The following is a 20,713-nucleotide window of genomic DNA, read 5'->3' as shown; positions in this document are numbered from 1 at the left end:
AGTGGTACAGACATTTAAATGCAAAGTAAAGAAATAAAATGTAGCTTACAGAAAGAACGTATGGCGCAAGAACATTTTGGAGAACATGACTTGTAGTCACTGCGACTTGCATAATGCATAGGGTTGTTTCCTACTTGTTAGCCATTAGCAGCATGCACCTTTAATTCAGGCCTAGCTAAGCAAAATGGAGTGTTGTGGGAGGTACAATAGCAGGAGGGGGAAGTTGGGGGGGGGGGTCCATTCTTTCCACGGATTTGGGTTGTAAACATTGCAACACAGAACTAATTGGAAAGAGAAAGGAGTGAGGTTCCCCAGGCTGACGAAACCTGCACGTCAAGACATCAGAAACGTTTTGACTTTTCGGGAACGTTTGTTTACAGCCGCGAGAGGCGAGAGTTAATTTTTTAAATTACAGGAATGTGAAAGGGGTTTAGCTTAGAGCCTCCCCGGGCTCCTCTGTCTTCCTCTTCCGCTTATTATTATTATTTTTTTTTTAATGCACACAAGGCATTTAATAATGAATTGTGACGCGAATTGCTGGGAAAGAATATCTTCTTGGAATCAATATTTCATTTCAAAGAATCATTATTTCCACAACCCAAAGTGAACGGAGGATGAAGGATTTTCCTTCATGCGCCTTGACGCAAATATCTCCGATCGCCCATTCCCAGTCGAGTGTAAAAAAGACAGCTCAAGAGTTTGGTGTGGACAGGTGATTACGAGGTGGTCACCGGGGTGAGCAGCCTGCGCGGTTATCTGTCTGCCTCTGGCAGAGGATCACAACCAACCTCAGTCTTACTCGATATCTCGTTTATCTGAGCAAGCAGATGCTCAACTGCCACTTAGCCACACAAGGCTGTTTGGCCAAATAGCTCCTGTTAGCTCAGTGCAATTACCTTTTATCTCCCCGATACGTGCCGAGCCGCAAGAAGCATGCGTCGTCACTCTCGGCCAATTCCGGCATTTAATCGCGCCGCTTTCATGATGGAATTGAAGGAGCATTGTATTGAATTGATGAATACTCTCTGCACGTTGTTGCCACGGGGCTTATAGATAGGCTGTATGTTTTCACATGCACATATGTCATGGGAATATTGTCGATATAAATGACATTAACACGGTTGCAAGCACAAAATAGTGAGAGTCCACCGGTACACGGATCCCAAAAAGAAATCATTCAAAACCGTACAGAATCACAATTAATGCAAGCGATTTTCAGATCAAATAATGCAAACTGTTGCTTTAAGGCCAATTAGGCCACATCGCAGTGTTCAGACTGAATCTGGAGCATCAGTAATCAGAGCAGGTTCGAATGGGCTCCTGAGCTGCAGAGGGTGGACAAAGGTCCGATCGTTGTCTCGGCTTACATTTGGCGTGTGTCAATAATTCATCCTTGGACTTTTCTGCTTTGAATTGATGCCAGTGGACGCACGGTCAGATATTCTTGTCCCGTGCCAATGTTGAACCTGTTCAGAATTTCGTCGTGACAAGAAGAATCGCCAAAGCGGTTGGCGAATATCTGGTGAACATGTTGTGAGCATCTGCGACCTTGAACGAACCCTGACGAAACTCTGACGTGAACGTGCATCTTTCTACCTTCGCCAACTGTTGCAATTGTTCGCCCCTCCGTCGGATCGAGGTTTAAGAAGAACAGTACTGTAAATTGTGTTTTTTTTTTAACCACATATACTGTGCAGTCGTGCCTTTTGGCAATGGAAGGCGTGCTGCTCCGTTACGGCGCGTCTTTGGCTCTATTCACCCTCCCGTCAGACAAAAGCGTCTGCATAGCAGCCGTCACGTGGGGGGGGGGGGGGCAGCACATGTGCTTCTTCACACATGTGGCCGTATATTCTAAATAAGGCAACGTGACTAACAGTTATGAATTATGGAGCGCAATAAAAGCAGCTCCGACAACCGGTGCCCATGGCTAGAAAGAGAGACGCGGAGCGAGACGCACAATAAATGACTGCTTTTCCACGGCTTGTACTGTCCAACAAATCACAACGGAGACTGTGAACCATGTTGTTTAAAATGTGCAGTGGGACTGTGGGGGCCCTACTTTATTACTAGGTTTGCAATTCTCGCAAATTCATTTCATGTTGGGCAGCCCTCATTTGATTTGCGCTCTGAAACACAGATTTCATTTTCAGTTGGTTCTGTGTCGCACGGGGTCGACACCAAAGGTTAGCTAGATTGGGAATGCTAGTTAGGGCATCTGAGGTTATTAGCTTCGATTTACTAATTTGTGATTCATTCAAAATGGAGTGTGTGTGTGTGTGCGTGTGTGTGTGTGTGTGTGTGTTGAATTGTTAATTGGCAGGGGAAGTTAAAGCGAGCTGATTTACAAGCGTCGGCTCATTAGAGCTCTTCAAATGTGCTTCAATGCATTGCTTGGCAAACGTTGAGGCCGGACTTGTGAGAGGGAGATAACCGGCTCTCCCTTTTCTTCTTTTCCCTTTGCCCCCCCCCCCTCCCTCGCTGAAGCGCTGAAGCCTAATGTTTGCGGCCCAACAGGGACTCCTGTAAGCTCATCCTCATTACACCCTCTCTTTTAGCTTCATAGCCCTTTTAGCCACAGCTACCTGGCTTAGCAGCATCCCTGGCTGCTCAGACTCTCACATAAATATTTTACAAAACAAACAAAAAAAAGAAAACAAAAGTCATGCATGACTCCGCAAGTGTTCCGGTGTCTCATAGCACTTCAAACTACTTCCACTTTAGACAATTGGCATTTAGCAACAAAGATTGAATGTTGTGCGGCCATTTTATTCATTTATTCATGTTTTGGTTTTGTTTTTGTTTTTTGTTTTTTTTCGTCAACTCCCTCTGGAGTTAATTGTCGCAAAATAGTCTTGGTTTGAGTTGAGAAAACCATTCTTTTGAATGTGATGTTTGGGGCTGAGGGGTGTAATTTTTGCGCCCCAGGCACTTGCCCGCATCTGCCTTCTTTTTAAATTCACTCTCAGAGGTGGTTAAATGGGATGAACCGAAACAGAATCGAAAAAGGATTATGGCAGCGACCAAAGAAGAAGCCTTGCTCACTTGGCTACAATTAGATGTTACAAATGAACATTGTCATTCCTGTTAATATAAAAATCATGGGAGAAACGGGTAAAAACTGGTCAAAGGATCCATTGATGTTGTGTTTTTTTTCACTTGGCATGTTGATGTCACACAGGGAAAATTGCAACACTAAATTCCAAGCAGGATGCCTTTTTTTCCCCATTTCCCTCCACGAAAAGAAGCAAAGCGCTCTGAAAGATAGCGGAGACCTTCCAGCACGTTTGCTGGAGGTGTGAACCAGCTTGTCGCACTGAGAGCCGTCAATCACAGGGACTCACGCTGAGCTTTTGCTGAACCAAATCATGAAAGTTGACACCCCATTCCTTTAAACATTCAATTGATATGTTTGCGAAAGAACACGCTGCACAAATTCAACAGGAGGTTGTGTGAAGGAACTTCTTTTGGTCTCTCTCTCTCTCTCTCTCTTCACTTGCGTTTAAGAAATTAAAGCCGTGAAAATCATCACATGCTGTCTTTTTCTAAACAGCCTCCCTGACTGATAGAAAAAGCTGCCTAAGCTGCTAATAATACCGTAACACAACTCAATGATGGGCACTGGTGGCAATCCAGCATGCTGGACACATGAGTCAAAAAGTGTGTGTGTGTGTGTGTGTGTGTGTGCGTGTGCGCTCTTAATTCATTAATTGCCTCGCAGCCACCAGACGGTACGGCCTGCCAGTTGCTCGCATTAGGATTTCTGCGTGACCGTTGAAAAAGCCTCCTTCCCTGGCAGCAAATTGACTATTTCGAAATTTTGTCCGAAGCTTCTGTTTAAAGCCGTTAAAATGTGACGCAAGGGCAATTAAATGACAACTATTGTCATTACTTGTTTGAGCATAAGTTTAGATTTTTTTTTTCTTTGGATAGTCAAATGCGCGACAGGTATACAGTGAACCCCCACCATTTTGGGGGGATGGGGAACACGAGTAGCAACAATTCTCCAATAAGTGCCATATTCCTGCTTGCTTATAACCACTAGACGCTGTCGATCTTTTGTCTCTTAGCCGTCTTTTATATATTTTACACACGACCCCACACGACTGAAATGCTTTTGTTCAGTGAACTTTGGCGGCAATGCTGTTCCAAAAATATGCAGATGAATATTCAAATCTTATTCATGCAATATTTGAGTGAAACGTATCCCGTGTTCAAGAAAAGTTTTTTCCAATTTTGTAGTGTCAAATTCTCAGCACAGTTGCTCTTACTCGTTCTCCAAAAAAGTGCTATTGGTGCATCCGTAGTTTTTTTTTCCCGTACAGTTATTTATCGACCTGCTGACTGCATTTTTTGTCGGATATTGACAGTAGGAAAGGAAGTGACCTCAGCGGTAAATCTCGAACGCCCTGTAGTGTGTTCTGCTATCGACCATCGGTCCATTCGTTCATTTTCTTAAACGATTCTCCTCGCGGGTGTGCTGTCACCTACTGTATCTTGGTTGACCTTGGGCGAGATGTAGGGTCAACGCTGGACTGGTTGCCAGCCAATCGCAATTTTCCAGTCCAAACTAGTAAACCTCTATTTTCTGCTCCGCTTTGTCCTGGCATCCCAACAGCAGCTGCAATCTACAACACCGCAGGGATGTTGTGATGGGAATTTGAACATAGTTTATGACTCCTGTGGGGGTTCGTTCGCCTCGCATGTTTGTTAGCTTCGCGAAGCTGTGACTTCTGTAATTCATTAGCAAAGTAGTGTTGGATGCATGACAGTCGAAGACGCAGTAGCGTAAGTGGAAGCATTTGACTCGGTGAATTAAAATGTTCCAGGATCCACGTGGTGCTTCTGTTACATTGTAACATGACACCCCGTCATGCAAATATAACAGGAAGTCAAAACGAGAAGACGCCACAGCACACGGCGGCGAACAAGGTGTCCGAAGCATTATGCTTTCACTTTGCAGCCCCGGAATGAATACGCTTAAGTGACGCGTCAACCGGTCGAACTAAAGTTGTATTTAGATGACGTCTGATGTTTGACTGAGTTTGCTCCCTTCCGCTCTGTGGTCTCTGTTTTCTCTGCGTCACTGTTGTCCCAGTCGGACCGCTCAGCTCACGGACCGCTTCGCTAACTGCGCTTGTGGGTGTTGGAGAGGAAGAGGGTGAGTCGAAAGAAACGCCAGAGGAAGAGGGTGGAGTGGAAGGCGAGGCACATAATTGTGGCCCGCTGATTGAAAGTCGGCACGCTGGTCTGTGAAGTCCCCCTGTAAAGTCTGTGTCATTTTTGGACACAGCACAAACAATATACTGTACACTTATCCCATAAATGTGTATTTCCATCATGGGAAAAGAGTGCTTGCTTGCATTACATCGACTCCTCACGTTTATTCTATTCTGCCTCCAATTCTACACCATTGTGACATTGATGACCAAAAAATGTGCTTATACTGTAAAATATGCTGCAGTGGCTTCTAGTAATTATTTCAATGAGCATTCTTTTTTTTTTCTCCCCGAGGAGTGTAATTTATTGCAGTTACGGCCTAGCTTTCACTTGAACTCTGTGATCTCGTCAGGGGTTACAGGTCAAAGTGGAAGGGTCACTGATCCAACCGGGAAAGTCCGCTCACACAGAACAGGAGGTCGTAAACGATCCAGTAAATGCCATCTGCGGGGGCGTCGAATCCCAAAACCAACACTGGTACATTTTGCGTGGATGTTGTGTGTAAGGATCAACACAACACACGTAAGGATCAACACAAACACAACATGACCAGATGGAGACACGAGGAAGTGACCATCTGGTATCGACCGTAACATCAAAGTTCCCACTCAAGGCTTACTCTTTCCTCAGTGTTGCATACTTTCAATGCACATTTTTGTTTGGAGAAAAAAAAAAGCAATTTCACCGAGTTTGTTTTGCTGTTTAATATTAGATAGTATCACGGTTGGTTGATATTTTTTGTGACGAGAAAGATAATACTTACTAAGACAGTGATGTCAAACATACGGCTCGCGGGCCGGAGAACCAAAGAAGGTTCGATCAGGCCCGCAGGATAATTTAAAAGTGAAAAAAATGCATTAAAGAAACGGAATGACAATTTTTCATAAAATGCAATTCATGGATTATCCACGAGGCGGCACACTGTTTTGATCAGAGTAGAAAACAGCAGTCTCAGTCTGTCACTGAGACAGACCCAACACATCAAACAGTATCAATGCGCCAATGCTTCTTTATCCCAAAACAAAGGAAAGACATGATATTTTGGTTATTTATAGCAGAGTATGGTATAATGTTAACCTTTATGTGTCTCGGCATCAGCGTCTATATCGATACACTTTAATGTTTTGACCGTAGCCTTTATGTCTCGTGACATAGCCGTCGATCCCCTTGCAATATCCGTCCACGTTGATGAATTTTCATTGTTTTCAATAACTACATTGACGGACATGTTATGTACCTGTACATGAATTTAAGGCGGGTCAAAACGGGCATCTTTCACAATTGTTTGGAAAATGTACGGAGGCTAAATGAAGGGCAGAAATGTTTTTTTTTTTCAATGAAAATGGTTGCCGCAGTGCCGAATATGCAGCTCACCCCCCCCCCCCCCAAAAATCCTTTTGTGCATTGTGTGCATGTAAGTGTGTGTAAACTGTGTTTGATAGGTTTATCTCTCATCTAGTATCAGGTGGTGTTGCTCGTTTAGCTTAAGGCTTAGTGTGAGATCTCGGCTATTTGTCTTCTATTCCGAGATGCCCAGAAGGAAAAGCCCGCTAATTAAGCGGCTATAAATACAGGACCTTCGCATAGCGGGTCACGCTTAGACCTGCTCCAACTGGGCTCATCCTCATACAGTCTGAGCCAGGGCTTTCGCTCATTATCCTTCCAATGCAGCTCATTTCAAAGGAGCCAAATAAGAGCCTGCCATACATCATGCAATATCATATGAAAATGTGTTTTTTTTCTTGGCATCGGTAATGATTCTACTGGTGTAAATATGTTTTGCTTTTCTATGAAGCGGATCAAACGCTGTGCTGCTTTTTTTTTCTTTTCCATACTTTTGATTGCGTCTTGCCATAGATCTACAGTACTTTGATATATGTGATAATGAAGATTCCATCCCAACTGGAGAGCGAAAACAGTTTCTGGCTTCTTTTTAAGATATAAGAAGCTACAAATGCTTGATAGTCAATGAATGAATCCTAACATGTTTTTTTATTTCTTTCTGTGTTGTTGCTCTCCAGTAGGCAAGTGGGATACGCCGAACCAGAAATCATTCTCGGTATCGATGCCGATACCGTACATTTGCCACAGTATTGCTACTCATAATAATACTCAGATACTGTACGCCGATACCATTTCACGATTGCGATATCAAGCAGGAAGAGCAATGTCAGTCATGTGGAGATATTTGCAGGTAAACACGGGGTGACGATACTTTCAGAATTAGAATCATCTTTATTGGCCAAGTATGTCGAACACCCAAGGAATTTGTCTCCGGTAGTACAGGCTACCCTCGTATCATCAATAACTAGTAACTAGTTTGTCGCGGAGATTTCACTTCATTTTTCTGAACACAAAGCCGTGGCATTGAAAGTCGGGTAAATAGTATCATCCTGACTGAAACTGTGTCAGGTATCAGTACTTGGTATCGGTAAGAACTTGTACTGGGGGAAAAAAATGGTCTTAGTGCATCCCATGGGGCAAAGAATTTCATACAATTGTAAATAACGGGTTTCTTCTTCAAAGAGAATACATTCAGCAATAGATTGTCTGAAAATTCAAGGTTGTGAAGACTTGTGTGTGTGTGTGTGTACATTTGGTTTCATCTTCTCCCGCTACTAGATTGCACGTCCCAATGACAGTGTTTAGTGGTTTGGCCACTGTGCCTGGGAGTGTATTTTGATCTTTCGCGTGATTTACTGCTCTTTTGGATGCGCTCGCTACCATGCAGCGCCGTTCTTGGTGAGCCAAATTGAAAGTTCACTGTGTCCAAGCGAGAATGTGCAACGTCCAACCCACATTCACCCTCTCGCCGACCGAGCCTGTCATTGAACAACAAGCAAGATTCGTACAGGCAGGTAGAGGATTTTTTATTTAGTTTTTCCTGAGGAAGGTGAAGTGGAACTGACGAGGGGCGGATGTGAAAATGAACAAGGAGAGCTGGAAAGCTGAAATGAAAAGAATGAAAAATTCATATAAAGGCATGGAGACGAGAAGGAGGAGGAGGAGGAGGACGGATGATAAAAGTTGGGAGTCAAAGGAGGGGAAGCGAGCAGAGAGAAGCAGAGGGCACGGGAGATTAATTGTGTGCGCTTGCCACTGCAGCGCTGAAGTCAACCAACACGCACACACACCAATGGGCAGAATGACAGCCGAGTTAACAATTGCACTCACCTTTGTTTCCTGCAGCAGATCAGCTCATTTTGCCGCCATTTCTTTACAAGCACTTCCCAGTGCTGATTCAAGGTCACTTCAGGTCGCCTCGGCGTCGCGTCTGCAGCCTCTTTGTTAAATCTCTTCACACAGCGTGCGCCACTTTAACGCCTCTCTTCTCCACTGTTCACCGTTTTTTTTTTTGCATGAGTCTTTTGGTGGCCTGGAAGCTTGGCCACCGTCACAGTAGGAGGGAGCCACGCTGTGTGCCTACTCGCTACTACGTACAGGGTTCATGGCAACGTGATTTTGATGTCACGAATATCAACATCGTCATTGAAGCCTCTGAGAAAGCAGCTTGGGGGTTTGTGTTTTTGTTCAGATGAAGAATTTAGCAGCGATGGTTTCACACGCCAGCGTGTGGGCAAAGAAACACATTTTCGATGTCTGTTCAATATTTCATTCACTTCAATTATAGATCTGGTAGATTTTAGTATTCAGTCGGGCGCGGGGGGGCACGCTATTACAAAAGCTGCTTTGAGTTCACCGTTACAACTTTCTACGTGACTATTTCGATACATGATTGTTATTTTGCATCGTTGTCGGCGCCGATATGTTGTGCTCATGCTAGGTCCGTTTATTTTGGGGGCAAATGACAGGAAACGCGTGTGGGCGTGTAAGTGGGCCTCTTCTTTACGCTGGATGTTCGCCCCAAAGGCACCTCAGCGCGATGTGGAGAAATATGAGTTTGCGACTTTTATTGTCCGAATGTGCCGAGAGGAATGGTCGACACCAGTCTGAAAATGGCGGGATTGAGCAGCCAGCCGGCAATTCAGCCATGTAGCACCCGCTGCAATTCAGACAAGAGAATAATTTCTCTGTGTTCAACTAAGCATCAGTCAATAGTGCTCACGTTTGACTGACACAGAGGTATTGATTTAACATATGTTTATATTTACATTTAAAAAAACACAAACAGTTATTTCCTTCCTTTTGTAGGACAGCGACATCCAAAGAAAAATCGACCATGAGATCCGAATGCGCGACGGGGCCTGCAAGCTGCTGGCCGCCTGCTCGCAGCGAGATCAGGCCTTGGAGGCGGCCAAGAGCCTGCAGACGTGCAGCACCCGCATCATGGCCTACATGTCCGAGTTGCAGAAGATGAAGGAGGCCCAGGTCATGCAGAAGGTGACGCGCAGGTCGTCCGACGCGGGGCCCACGGACGACAGACTACCGTGCAAAGGCAAAGTGGCCATATCGGGCAAGTACAGTTCGTGTTTGGACTCCTCAGTGACCAGACTTTAACACTTAAAACAACATCTAATGGCAAGAACACACGCAGATAGGCAATATGTGTATCTTCGATGCAAAACGACAAATATCATTGCGGCTCAGGATGGGCTTTTTTGTTCCTATTCAAATCGACAGTATGTGTAATATTGTCTTTATGTCCTGTGGCCAATGCGCACGTAACAGACCCACATTGCTCATTGAATTAAAGCATGAAATAATTACCCACAAACTATTTTGTTTTTATATTTATTCATATTCGAACTGTACCTTTTTATACATTTAAAGTACAATCCTGTAAACATTTTTACAAGTGATGAAGATCGTAACACAGCTGGAATAGCCTGTTATAAAGGGAGAGATCGATGGATAGATACTATAAATAGATACTATAGATATACGGATAGACAGAAAGCCGCTGTAGAAGCTACAGCATTCTTCTAATCCTCCATTTTAGCGGAGCAGAAGGGAGAAAGTCGAATTTATTGTTACACGGAGTGTAATTTGATTCTGGCACACCGACGCTTCATTCGTGCATACTTCAACGTTTATTGACCGCGGCGAGCGCGCCGACACTCTCACTCTGCCCATCACATCGCCAGTGAGGGCGAGCAAATGAATGATTACCGAGTTTGTCTCATCGTGACAACATTCATGCCAGGGAGCCTGACAATAAGGGGGGCGCAGTTCGATTTCTTCTGGGGGGGGGGGGTTATTTAACCAGTGTGCGAGTTATATCTCACGCACACCAGCACACGATACAGTTTAACTTGTAACACAGAGCGTTAGTGATGTACATTTTTGGAATCTAATCCCTGCGTGTTGCTGTCATGACAGATCTCCGTATACCGCTCATGTGGAAGGACACCGAGTATTTCAAGAACAAAGGAGGTGAGCAGCCGCCACTGTGTGATCATGTATGGAGACCCCGTGTTTTTGTAGGTACAGATGGACAAAAGATCAAGCAAAATTCAACAAATTAGTCGATGTGCAGTTCTCGCAGCACTCAACAGGGCTTAAAAGTGACATAAGTGAGTCAAATCCTTGACTGCTGTTCTTCCTGCGATTGGCCTGACCACCGGAGCGATTATATAATCCAAACAGAGGTGACCGAACGTTACATTCTACATTGGCTGTTATATCTGCAGAGCTACGACACCGTTCACATGTGATTCAAATTTGGACTCGCGGCATAACTTGGTGGCCTAGTTGGCCTCTCGTGACAACGAGTGGCTGAACACCGCGCGGCTGCTCACTCGGGTTTGGACGTGTCACTCCATACTGTGAATTTGAAATGTAGACGCATGCTAACTTTAGCCTACGCCGTGGCTCTGGATCAGTATTCCAGCTCCACAGTCTTTTCTTTGCTGGTAACAGTTTCTTTTTTTGCTGCCGTCAGTCTCCCCTGGCGTGCAGTTTATCGCCAAACTGTGTCCCGAGAGCCCCATTTTCCTTCACTGTTGTTGTTTGTTCATGTTTCTGGTTTCGATTGATGCGTTCACTGCGCCGTGAATTTCGCAACTGCTCGCGGGGCGGGGCCAAGTGTCCCATTAGTGGTGCACCTCATTCTTTGGTAGCCACGTTTTTTTTCTGTTTTTTGGAATTCTCAACTTGAGAGAAAACGCAGCTTTGCCTCCCGGCGTTGCGAAGAAGCACACATGCGGTAAAATGGGTCGCAGTTTATTGAACGTATAAAAAGTACAAGTCAACAAATTTTGCTTGAAAGAAATTCAAGGTTGTACTTTGTACATTGGTCTTTACAATGAGCTTCCGCTTATAGCTGACATCCTCCCGAGGAAGCTAATTTGGCGCAGTCTCTCGGCAGCGCCGATGGAAACAATCGGCGCGGCCCTGCACATACTAAGTACAAATGAACCCAGGAGACAGGTGGTGGACTTTTAACAAAGCTTAATGAGGTCAGTAGGCGCACCGAGACACAGTCTGAGCCCGTGAGGCAAAGACGAGGAAACCATGTGACACCCTCGTGTCATACACGTGCGTCGAAGCAGAGTGTTGAATTCTTATTTGAGGTAATGAGTGGGAGTATTTTGGGGTAAGCTGAATCGGTTATTGTGGATTACAATTTTCTTTTAAAATAGCTGGTCCAAGTCTGCATACGTCTTTGTGCTCAATTCATAGTCGACCTTTTCTCTCGTGTGTCGATTTCACAAAAAGCAAGCATAAAGCTTCCCAAGTAAGAAAGGCAATAACTGTATTGACCTTCTCCCTTGCAGAGCTCCATCGCTGTGCAGTGTTTTGCCTCCTGCAGTTAGGAGGAGAGATCTTCGACACGGACATGGTGATCGTGGACCGCACGCTCACGGACATTTGCTTCGACAACACCATTGTGTTGTAAGTTACACGCCGGTTTCCCCTCAACCCAAGCCAGCAACGAACACTTGATTCAAAGTAGTGAAGCTGATTTATTCATTTTTTTTCTCTTTTGCTCGCCCTGTGACAGCAGTGAAGCCGGCCCCGCTTTCGAGCTGCGCGTGGAGCTGTACAGCTGCTGCTCAGAGGACGACTTCTCGGCCGGGAGCACCCCCAGGAAGCTGGCCAGCAAGCTGAGCTCCTCCTTGGGTCGCTCGGCTGGGAAGAAACTGCGGGCGGCCATGGAGCCCGGGCCGTGCAGCCCAGTGAGCAATGGAGGGGCCTCTCCTCTCCTGCTGCCCGTTCCTTCTGTGCCGTAAGTGCGATGCCTTCTGCAAAGCTCAACATCAAATGAGAGGAGACAAAAGACTCCCCCCCACCCCCACCTAGTTCAATTCAGTTTGCTGGGTCAGTGTTTGCATTTCTATGATGACATACCTCACTGTGTCACCAGTACACGATACCAAATGGATGGAGCAAGATACAATGGTTGAAGTTGCTTGGGTGAAACATTTTCATGGAGGTAGAGAATAAATGTCAGACAAAAGTTCCCCGCCTGCATAATGAAAAGATCACTAAGCAGAATGACTATCTACCTCACAAGTTAATAATCGAATGTATTTTTTTTTAATTTTATTATTATTATTATGACTCCCATTTATGGTCATTTTCATCTCTCCCCAGAGGCCCCAAGTACCACCTGCTGGCTCATACCAACCTGTCGCTGTCACACGCCCAGGACAGTTTCCGTACGCACGACCTCACCATCTCAGGCAACGGTGAGTGTCGACCTCCATCAGTCTGTCTTTCTTCCATCCCCTCTCTTGCCAAATCTGCCATCTGTCATTCGTTCCCCCTTTTTGTCGAGCTTTTCGTGTCGCCGCCTGGCTGCACTCTTCATCGTTGTGCTGCATCACTCCCCCCCCCCCCGTAGTCCAAGGTCACGGGAATAAAGGCTGTTTCAGAGAGGTGGCTGCAGTGTGAAGCTCAAGTGATAACAAGGGTCCCCGGTGTTTTTATTCTTCAGCTGTCCTGTAAAGCTTTCATTGGTGCTCGTTGCCACCGAGCCCTGCAGCTGCCACTCTTTTACACCTCTGCGCCTCCAGGTTTTGTCTTCATGCCGACATTGTCCGCCTGGAGAGCGTGTTTGTGGGTGGACTTTCATGCGCTGTATTAATGGTGCGTCTTTCTGTTTGTATGCGTGTAGAAGAGTGTTCATACTGGCTGCCCCTCTATGGAAGCGTGTGTTGCCGCCTTGCAGCCCAGCCTCAGTGTATGACGCGCCAGATGATGAGTGGACCTTTGAAGGTGTCGGTAAGATGGAGTCAAATGTTTGTTTGCCCATTTTGTGTATGCACTTTTCCTTCGACGCTTCACCTTCCTTGTTGCGGTTACCAAGTTGTTGTTTTTTTGGCCTCTGGCAAGGAGGTTTACGCTTTCATACTGTCGGAAAGCCAGATAACAAAAAAAAAAAGAACTCATTCACTGATTTTAATGAAACCTTAGGTATTGGTGAGGCAAAAATCAGTCGTTTACTGTAAGGCAACCACAAAAACCTTTTCATGACTGTTGAGACTTAAATGGAAATGGAAAGAAAATCATTGTGTCACATTAAACAGTCTGAGGAACCACATAGTGTACACCGTACTGCACTGTCTTGCTGTTGATCTACAGAGCGTGATTTTCAAGGAAGAAGCCGATTGCCCTCGTCACTGTGGCCAGAATAATACTAAAATAAGATACGTGCCAGGAATTAAAAGAGAATATTTCTTAGGCTGTTGGCTCCATTCATGGATTGCACGGCAAACGCTCCACATTGCTTTTTCATCCATAGGTGCATATGAAATTATGAGGTTAAATAGTATTTTATGATCCTTTATATTTAATAATGTAAAGTCCAGTTAAGTAATAGTGTAATACGCAAAATATAAACTGTACTTTTTGATTTGCGTCCGATGGTTGGCCATTGATAAAAAAGTAGCTGTCAAATCCCACACACTGCGGCCACATCGCTGTGTGTGGCACTGTGTCAAAACGTCAAGGTCTTGACTCATATCGCTGATGTTAAAAGCCCTCGATCACTGCTTTCCAGAGCTTTCTTTTTAGCGGTGTATGACGCAACTCAAAGCAAAAACAACTCCATCTTGACATCTCATATTGTTCACGCAGCAGTTGGGAGGTGGACCACACAGCTGGACCAACGTGTATGCAGTCCTGAAAGGAACCAGCCTCTCCTGCTATCAACAACAAGAAGACATACAGGACAGCGTGGACCCAGCGTTCACCATCGCCATCAACAAGGTCTGAAACAAAAATCAACAATCTCCTTTTAAAGAAACAATCTGTTCTAATCTCGCGTCATTTCATCTTTGTTGACCATATTAATGATGCGTTGCGACCCTCTCATCAGCGGTTACTGTATTTCCGATAACTATTCCAATCATGTGTGATGTAGACGCCATCTCTGTATTTCCACTGTGACTCACCTTCTTGGCTCTTAGAGTCCATCTTTCAACTGTCTGGTGCCTCTGTAAACACCACTTAAGATGAGGAGGGGAGAAAATAAATGGAGCAACACTGCCATCTAGTGAATTTTGAAATACATTTGGGAGGAAAATTCCACAAGGGCAATTTATGGTTTGGATGAAGGAAGACTAATCCGAGTCATTTTTGTGGAAGCTGATTGTGTGTGTGTGTGGGGGGGGGGGGGGGGGTTCAATGCCTTCAGGAGACGAGGATACGCGTGTCGGAGAAGGACGCTCAGGGCAAAGCTCAGAACGTTTGCATCAGCAACCAGTACGGCGGCGAAGACGTCACGCACATGCTCACCACAGACAGTCGAGAGGAGACGCACAGGTGGATGGAGGCCTTCTGGCAACACTTCTACGACATGAGTAAGTACTTGTCAATTTCATCATCGCTCGGGTTTTGATCGCTTCATGTGACATAAATAAAAAATGACATTCAGGGCCGCCGTCTTAACTGTGGTGTCCTTCCCAAGGGCAAACTTGTCAGCTGATTGCTTCATATATTTAAAAAAATGTCTGATTTCCATCGCTCAGGTCAGTGGAAGCAGTGCTGCGATGACTTGATGAAAATTGAACAGCCGTCACCACGGAAACCGGCCCCCGTCACGCCGAAGCAGGGCTCCCTTTACCACGAAATGGGTACGACATTTGCATCGAATCACGTGCCCCTGCGCATGGCGGAATGCTTGGTGTCTGATATCTCCGGCTTAACAATCTGATTTTCTGTTCTGCTCTATTCGACTCGAGACTGTGACTCACTCTGTCCTATTTTCTCTGCTCCTTTGGCCCCGTGTGCTCGTCACTCCTTTGTCCCCTTTGCATTTTCTTTTGACCCTCCAACATGTTTTCATCCGCCAAACTGCACCCAACTCATTTACCTTGGTCAACCTTCCCATCCTCTCCATCGTTTCTGTTTATGCACAACACCACCCCACCCCTCCTCCCGACCAACATCCCCCTCCCCCTCCCCCAATCCACCACCACCACCACTCGGCTGTTCCTAAATACTGCCGTCAGCCCCCCTTGCCGCACCCTCCTGTGAGGGTCTTCTGCTGCAAGACAATGCTGTGTCCGCCGAGATTCGGGCTCTTCTCTCATCCTATTACAACGACAGGTGACGTAGCAGGAGTAGGAGGAGCCCGTGTGATGATGAGGTCTGACCACTTTACATACATGTACTAAGAGATGGTTAAAAATATATATATACCAGACTAGAAAAAAGCCCTGCCGCAAAGGGCAAGAAAAAAAAGGGAATAATTGACTCCCCCTGTATTTTTTTAAACTTAAATTAATAGCTACCAAGCTAAATTTAGCTCCTCCCTGACATACAACGCATATCTCTCGGTCCAGTGTATCACTTGAATATAGAGCATTGACACGATTGTAGTACTTTATGACTTTTATATGGTTGTGGCACCCTCTTGTGGCATCTTAATTTAAGCAACAAGAAATTTGTGGTTTGTTTGTTTAATCGGTTATTTTTGTCCCGCCAACTCAAATTGCAACAAATAGTAGCAACGGAGGTAGCCATTAGCACAACATGCTAACTAGTTAAGGTGGCAGTGCCTCATTGACTCTTTCATCTTCACAGTTAACCTAGTCTATTTCATGTCAAGTCGCGTTACACTATTTCATCATTTTGCATCGCGGTCCAAGATGAGCAAAATTTACCCAAAGTAGTCCCGAAGTGCAAAGTAAAGACAATTAGCGCGCCGACAGTGCACTTGTTAGCTGTGTTAGCATGTCGGCTGAGTGTCCATTCCTGCTTCATTCGTGATTTAATCACCTTAGCACACTTAGAGGTTTACAGTGACATCTTCAGGCATTTGTCCTTATTGGACAATCATACGTACTTTTAAATCAAATGTTATTTCTGGAATGAAGTCTGTTTTTTGCAACGCACAGTAATAATAGTTCACCACTGACCATTTATGTAGGCCAAATAAAGGATTTTAGAACACCTGTGAGGCAGAGGGACACAATATGGAATATCACTTGTCCAGTGAAATTGCTCTGTCGGAAATAAAGTTAAAAGCAACTTAATTGAGCTTAGTCAGTGATTCTTTTTCATATTCATATTGATTCAACTGATGAAAATGTTGCCAGGCTTAGAATAGTTTTGTCCTCATGTGTACATTTTAAGAAGGTGTAAACGAGCTCAGCACTGATGGCTTTCTCGCGTCTCTTTTCCAGTTATTGAGTCTTCTGACGAGTTCGGCAGCAGCGTGTCCGACATGTTGGCCCGGAGGATGCAGGAGTTGGAGCTGCGCAGCCAGCTGGGCACCTCTCCCACCTGGATGTCCCTCTTTGAGGAGAACCACCCCAAAAGCGTCGGCCTGCCTCATCCGTGTACCTCCCGCCTGGCGGGCCACGGCCCCCTCAACCCCCACCGCCTTTTGCGGAGCCCCGCCAGCCCTCCGCGAGCTCTCCTGTCCTCGGACGCCAGCCTGACGTCCGATAGCGACAGCCACTGCAGCACCAGCCCCTGCTCGCACCACCACGGCTGGCCTGACACCCCGCCCTTCTCCCTGTCATCCCAATCCCGCCTGAGGCCGCGCACGCTCTCGCTGGACGCCAAGCTGAGCACGCTGCGGGGGAGAGGCTACACAGGAGGGGGCGCCTTCCACTGCCCCTGCCAGCCTCCCCCTTCGTCCCGCTCGCCGCTGTCCCAGCGCAGCACCCAGACCACGCTGTCCTGCTCCAGCTCCACCTCCAGCAGTAGCTCCAGCAACAGCGAGGGCGGACAGAGCCCGGAGTTGTCCGAGTGCGCCGCCTTCTCACGACCCTCGCCGGCCAGACGCAGCCTCAGGAACCTCAAGGCCAGACTGGACCCCCGCAACTGGCTCCAAAGTCAGGTGTGACCTCAAGCCGAGGAGGCTCTTCCGCGAGAATGGTGACTATCACTGGGAGCTACTGGCCCATTTTGCGAGGTTTGGGGTCGTGCTGCTTGGGAGCACCTGTCGACCTTTCCCCATTTCAAACTGGAGTTTACCTTTGACTCATTTCTCCATCCTGGCTTCACGATCATTATCATCTCTGTTCATTCGCTAGCATTTTTGTTGTGACTGAAAAGTGTTTTTCTAACAAAGGTGTCTAGTATGTATGCCGTCAATATGAGTGAGCGTGTGGTGGAATGCCTCGAAAGCAGTGGTGTCCAAACTACAGTCTGGGGGCCATTTGAGGCCCATGACGGATGCTGACATGAACAAATACGGTACGTGTCATTTACCTCCATTGTACAACAGTGGTGCCTTGAGATAGAAGTGATTTGACTAGATTTTTTTTTTTTTACTAGCGATACTAGCGATATATGATGGCAATGAACTTAAGATGTTGAAGTTTATTGGCAAACTAAACCTAAAATAGAATGCTACACATGTATTTAATGCAACCACATAGTTTTGCCTTAATAAAGTCTGTTTAGCCTAGTGCTAACAAAAAAATGCAAAACATCAGAGACGAGCGAATGAATAGCTTCGCTGTTGCAGTAAATTGGATATTTGAACACAAACAGTGAAGAATCACGTGCAGACAGATGATAAACAATACTCACAGGCAAGTGTTCTTTGTCCTTGTGCAAAAAAAAAGTCAATATTACAGCAGCATGATACATTGCAAAAAAAAGTTGTGAGCTTTTTGGGGAGGCGGAAACGGAATAATGCCATTTCCATTCATTACAATGAGTAAAGATGATTTGAGATACAAGTGCTTTGCTCCAAACTTAGATACAGAATGAATAAAACTCTTATCTCAAGACACCATTGTACCTTTTGTTTTCTAAACTTGCTGACAGAGCAGGAGAAGAAGAAGAAATTGGTTCCCACGTCACTAGCTACAAAATGAATGATGATGATTCAGGTACGGCAGCAACTTGCGTGAATGCCAATTGTTTGCTCCACTTTCTGCCCTGCATCAAGGGCCATCTTGGCACAGTGTGCGCTTGTAATGGAAATGTATATACAGTACAGTAATATATAAAAGCATTTTATAATTTCTTTATTTATCTTTACCCGCGCTGATGGTTTGGTTTTAGCGCGTCAAATAAACGGAAGGTGAAGAATTATCAAGGTGGACCTTGCATCCTTTGATTTTTCTGCATGTGGCCCTTGGAAGAAAAAGTCTGGACACCCCTGCTCTTAAAGGGTCACTGTCTCTTGCCAGTACTGTGATATGTAACTGTTGAAGAATATTCACACACAAGAACGATCTGCTGTCACTCCACTACACTGCACCGGGAGATATTGTTGCTATTTTTAACTTGCGTGATTTGGCTGACATTTCATTTGTTTCAGATTTGATAACATGAAGCTGTTCATCACTGGTCATTACTGCGATTGCTTCAAAGGGTTCAAATGATAAAATCTGTCTATTTACAGAAGGAGGAGTAAGGCCACACCATAAATTTGAACATACATTTATTCAATAAAGTTATAGTTAGATGATGAAATATCAAACAAGAGGTTTTATTTTTGTTCCCAACCCAGTCAACCAAATATTTATATGTATAATTTCTTTTATTCATCTGCATGGAAAAATTCCCTAACAAGGCAAATTCCCTATGGGACGTCACTGACCGTCATTGTCAAATGTTCCGTACGTATAACTTGACCGTTATAATACTACCATTCAGCTAGTAATAATATTTTTGCTTCATTCTCATATCATTGAAAGTTCATTTTTTTCTGCACTGATGGGTTGCTGAAGTAAGAGTCTGATTAGCTTCTTGTAGAAGAGCACCCCCCTCCCCTCTTCTCCCCCATTCTCCTTTTGTTGTCATTTTGACGTGGGTCTCCTAAAATGTCAAACTTGGATTCATTTTCAGTGTGGCTTTAACCATCCTTGGTAAAGTAGAACATGAACATACCCCTGTTTAACAGTTCATATATAAAAATAGATTTTTTTTTTCTCAGTTTGAAAAATAACAACAGTACCGGTATGTCTGTTAGATGTAAAAATGTAGAATGGCCTGGTTGCATAAATACTGTATGAACATCCCTCAATTAATGCTTTATCAAAGCATCTCTGGTTTCAATGTCCGTTTTGTACAGTTTATCTGTCTCATTTTTATTTTGTTGTTGTTGTTGTTGTTTTTTTAACCACATCAAACAAAGTGAGTCTTTCAACGGGGCAGTTCACTTCCCTTTTCCACGGAACAGTTTTGGCTGCATCCATTTTTGTCTGAACCGAGTGAAAAGCCATAATTGATTCTCTTACTGTCCTTTTAAATGTGAAAATACATCCATTCATTATAAACAACTATAAACCTGGCTGAACAAATTTCATTCAGGTTCAGCGTTTTAGGACAAACTGTACATTTTTTGCCTGTCCAATCCCGGCAGCCGAGACAGCACTCTTCATCAATACGGTTTACAACAGAGGCAGACATCCATTTTCCAATTGTGACTGAAAATAACTGTCAAATGTTTGCAAGTGGCATTTGTTATTGTACTTATTTGTATTTTTTTTTTGATAAGTTAACAAATAAGATATCCTTGCTCTATCTGTGTAATCCATTATTGTGGATGATTTGCAGCTATACTGACAATTATCTGTCATGATCATAGGTTGACTGTTACAACGATGCAAGAGTTATTTCTTGTGGCAGCCTTCGTGTTTCTGCATGTAAACCACCCAAGGAGACACGAGAGAAGTGTCTGACTATCCAATTGTGATTATTAATAATAAATAGATTATCAATTTAACGTGGACTTCATTTGTCTGATTGGGATGGAATAGGATCTGCGAACAAAACTCATTTAATTGGAATTGTAATTTAAAAGTTACAATTAATTTTCCTCAGTTGAATTAAACCCAACTCTAAATTTTCATGTACATCATTTATGTTGATTAGAATAGTGTTACATCATAAATAATTCCTCAATTTAGCAAAACTGATGTCAGGTTTTTGTTCATTAGACCACAAATGACTTCAGCCTGAATCAACAGCGCCTCTGGTGGTTACAGCAAAGCATTGCACTCCAATTTGTCGCATGATGCAGAATTCAACCATTGGCAGAATTCTTCATGATCAATTTAAAGATTGGTACACCCACTCTTAACAACAACACACATTTTAAGCCGCAAAGGCCATTAAAATGGAGGACAATAAAGTGCCAGTTATTCTTCTCTGGCAGCAAAGCCCCTGGGGAGTCATC

General features: G+C 44.7%; 1 protein-coding gene across 4 annotated transcripts in view; it reads left to right on the top strand.

Annotated features, from left to right (window-relative positions):
• The window catches only part of rtkna (rhotekin a), a 57,533-nt gene extending 37,273 nt beyond the window's left edge, over positions 1 to 20,260 (top strand). For 3 of the 4 annotated variants that reach the window (XM_086111448.1, XM_086111449.1, XM_086111450.1), the window contains exons 2-11: positions 9,370 to 9,631; positions 10,498 to 10,551; positions 11,895 to 12,012; positions 12,122 to 12,346; positions 12,715 to 12,809; positions 13,238 to 13,344; positions 14,200 to 14,331; positions 14,759 to 14,924; positions 15,093 to 15,197; positions 16,752 to 20,260. In XM_086111448.1, the coding sequence (XP_085967574.1) occupies positions 9,370 to 9,631; positions 10,498 to 10,551; positions 11,895 to 12,012; positions 12,122 to 12,346; positions 12,715 to 12,809; positions 13,238 to 13,344; positions 14,200 to 14,331; positions 14,759 to 14,924; positions 15,093 to 15,197; positions 16,752 to 17,419 (1,932 nt within the window). In that variant the 3' untranslated portion in view covers positions 17,420 to 20,260. Of the gene's footprint in view, positions 1 to 4,701; positions 5,159 to 9,369; positions 9,632 to 10,497; positions 10,552 to 11,894; positions 12,013 to 12,121; positions 12,347 to 12,714; positions 12,810 to 13,237; positions 13,345 to 14,199; positions 14,332 to 14,758; positions 14,925 to 15,092; positions 15,198 to 16,751 lie in introns of those variants that run through there. The other variant, XM_086111451.1, reaches the window with a different exon arrangement.
• The last annotated feature ends 453 nt before the right edge of the window (positions 20,261 to 20,713 follow it).

This window comes from Hippocampus guttulatus, chromosome 5 (genome assembly GCF_054856545.1).
Source record: "Hippocampus guttulatus isolate MCC_2025c chromosome 5, RoL_Hgut_1.0, whole genome shotgun sequence".
Taxonomy (NCBI): Eukaryota; Metazoa; Chordata; class Actinopteri; order Syngnathiformes; family Syngnathidae; genus Hippocampus; species Hippocampus guttulatus.
Note: the sequence above shows the minus strand (reverse complement) of the source record. Positions and strands in the feature narration are given on the sequence as shown.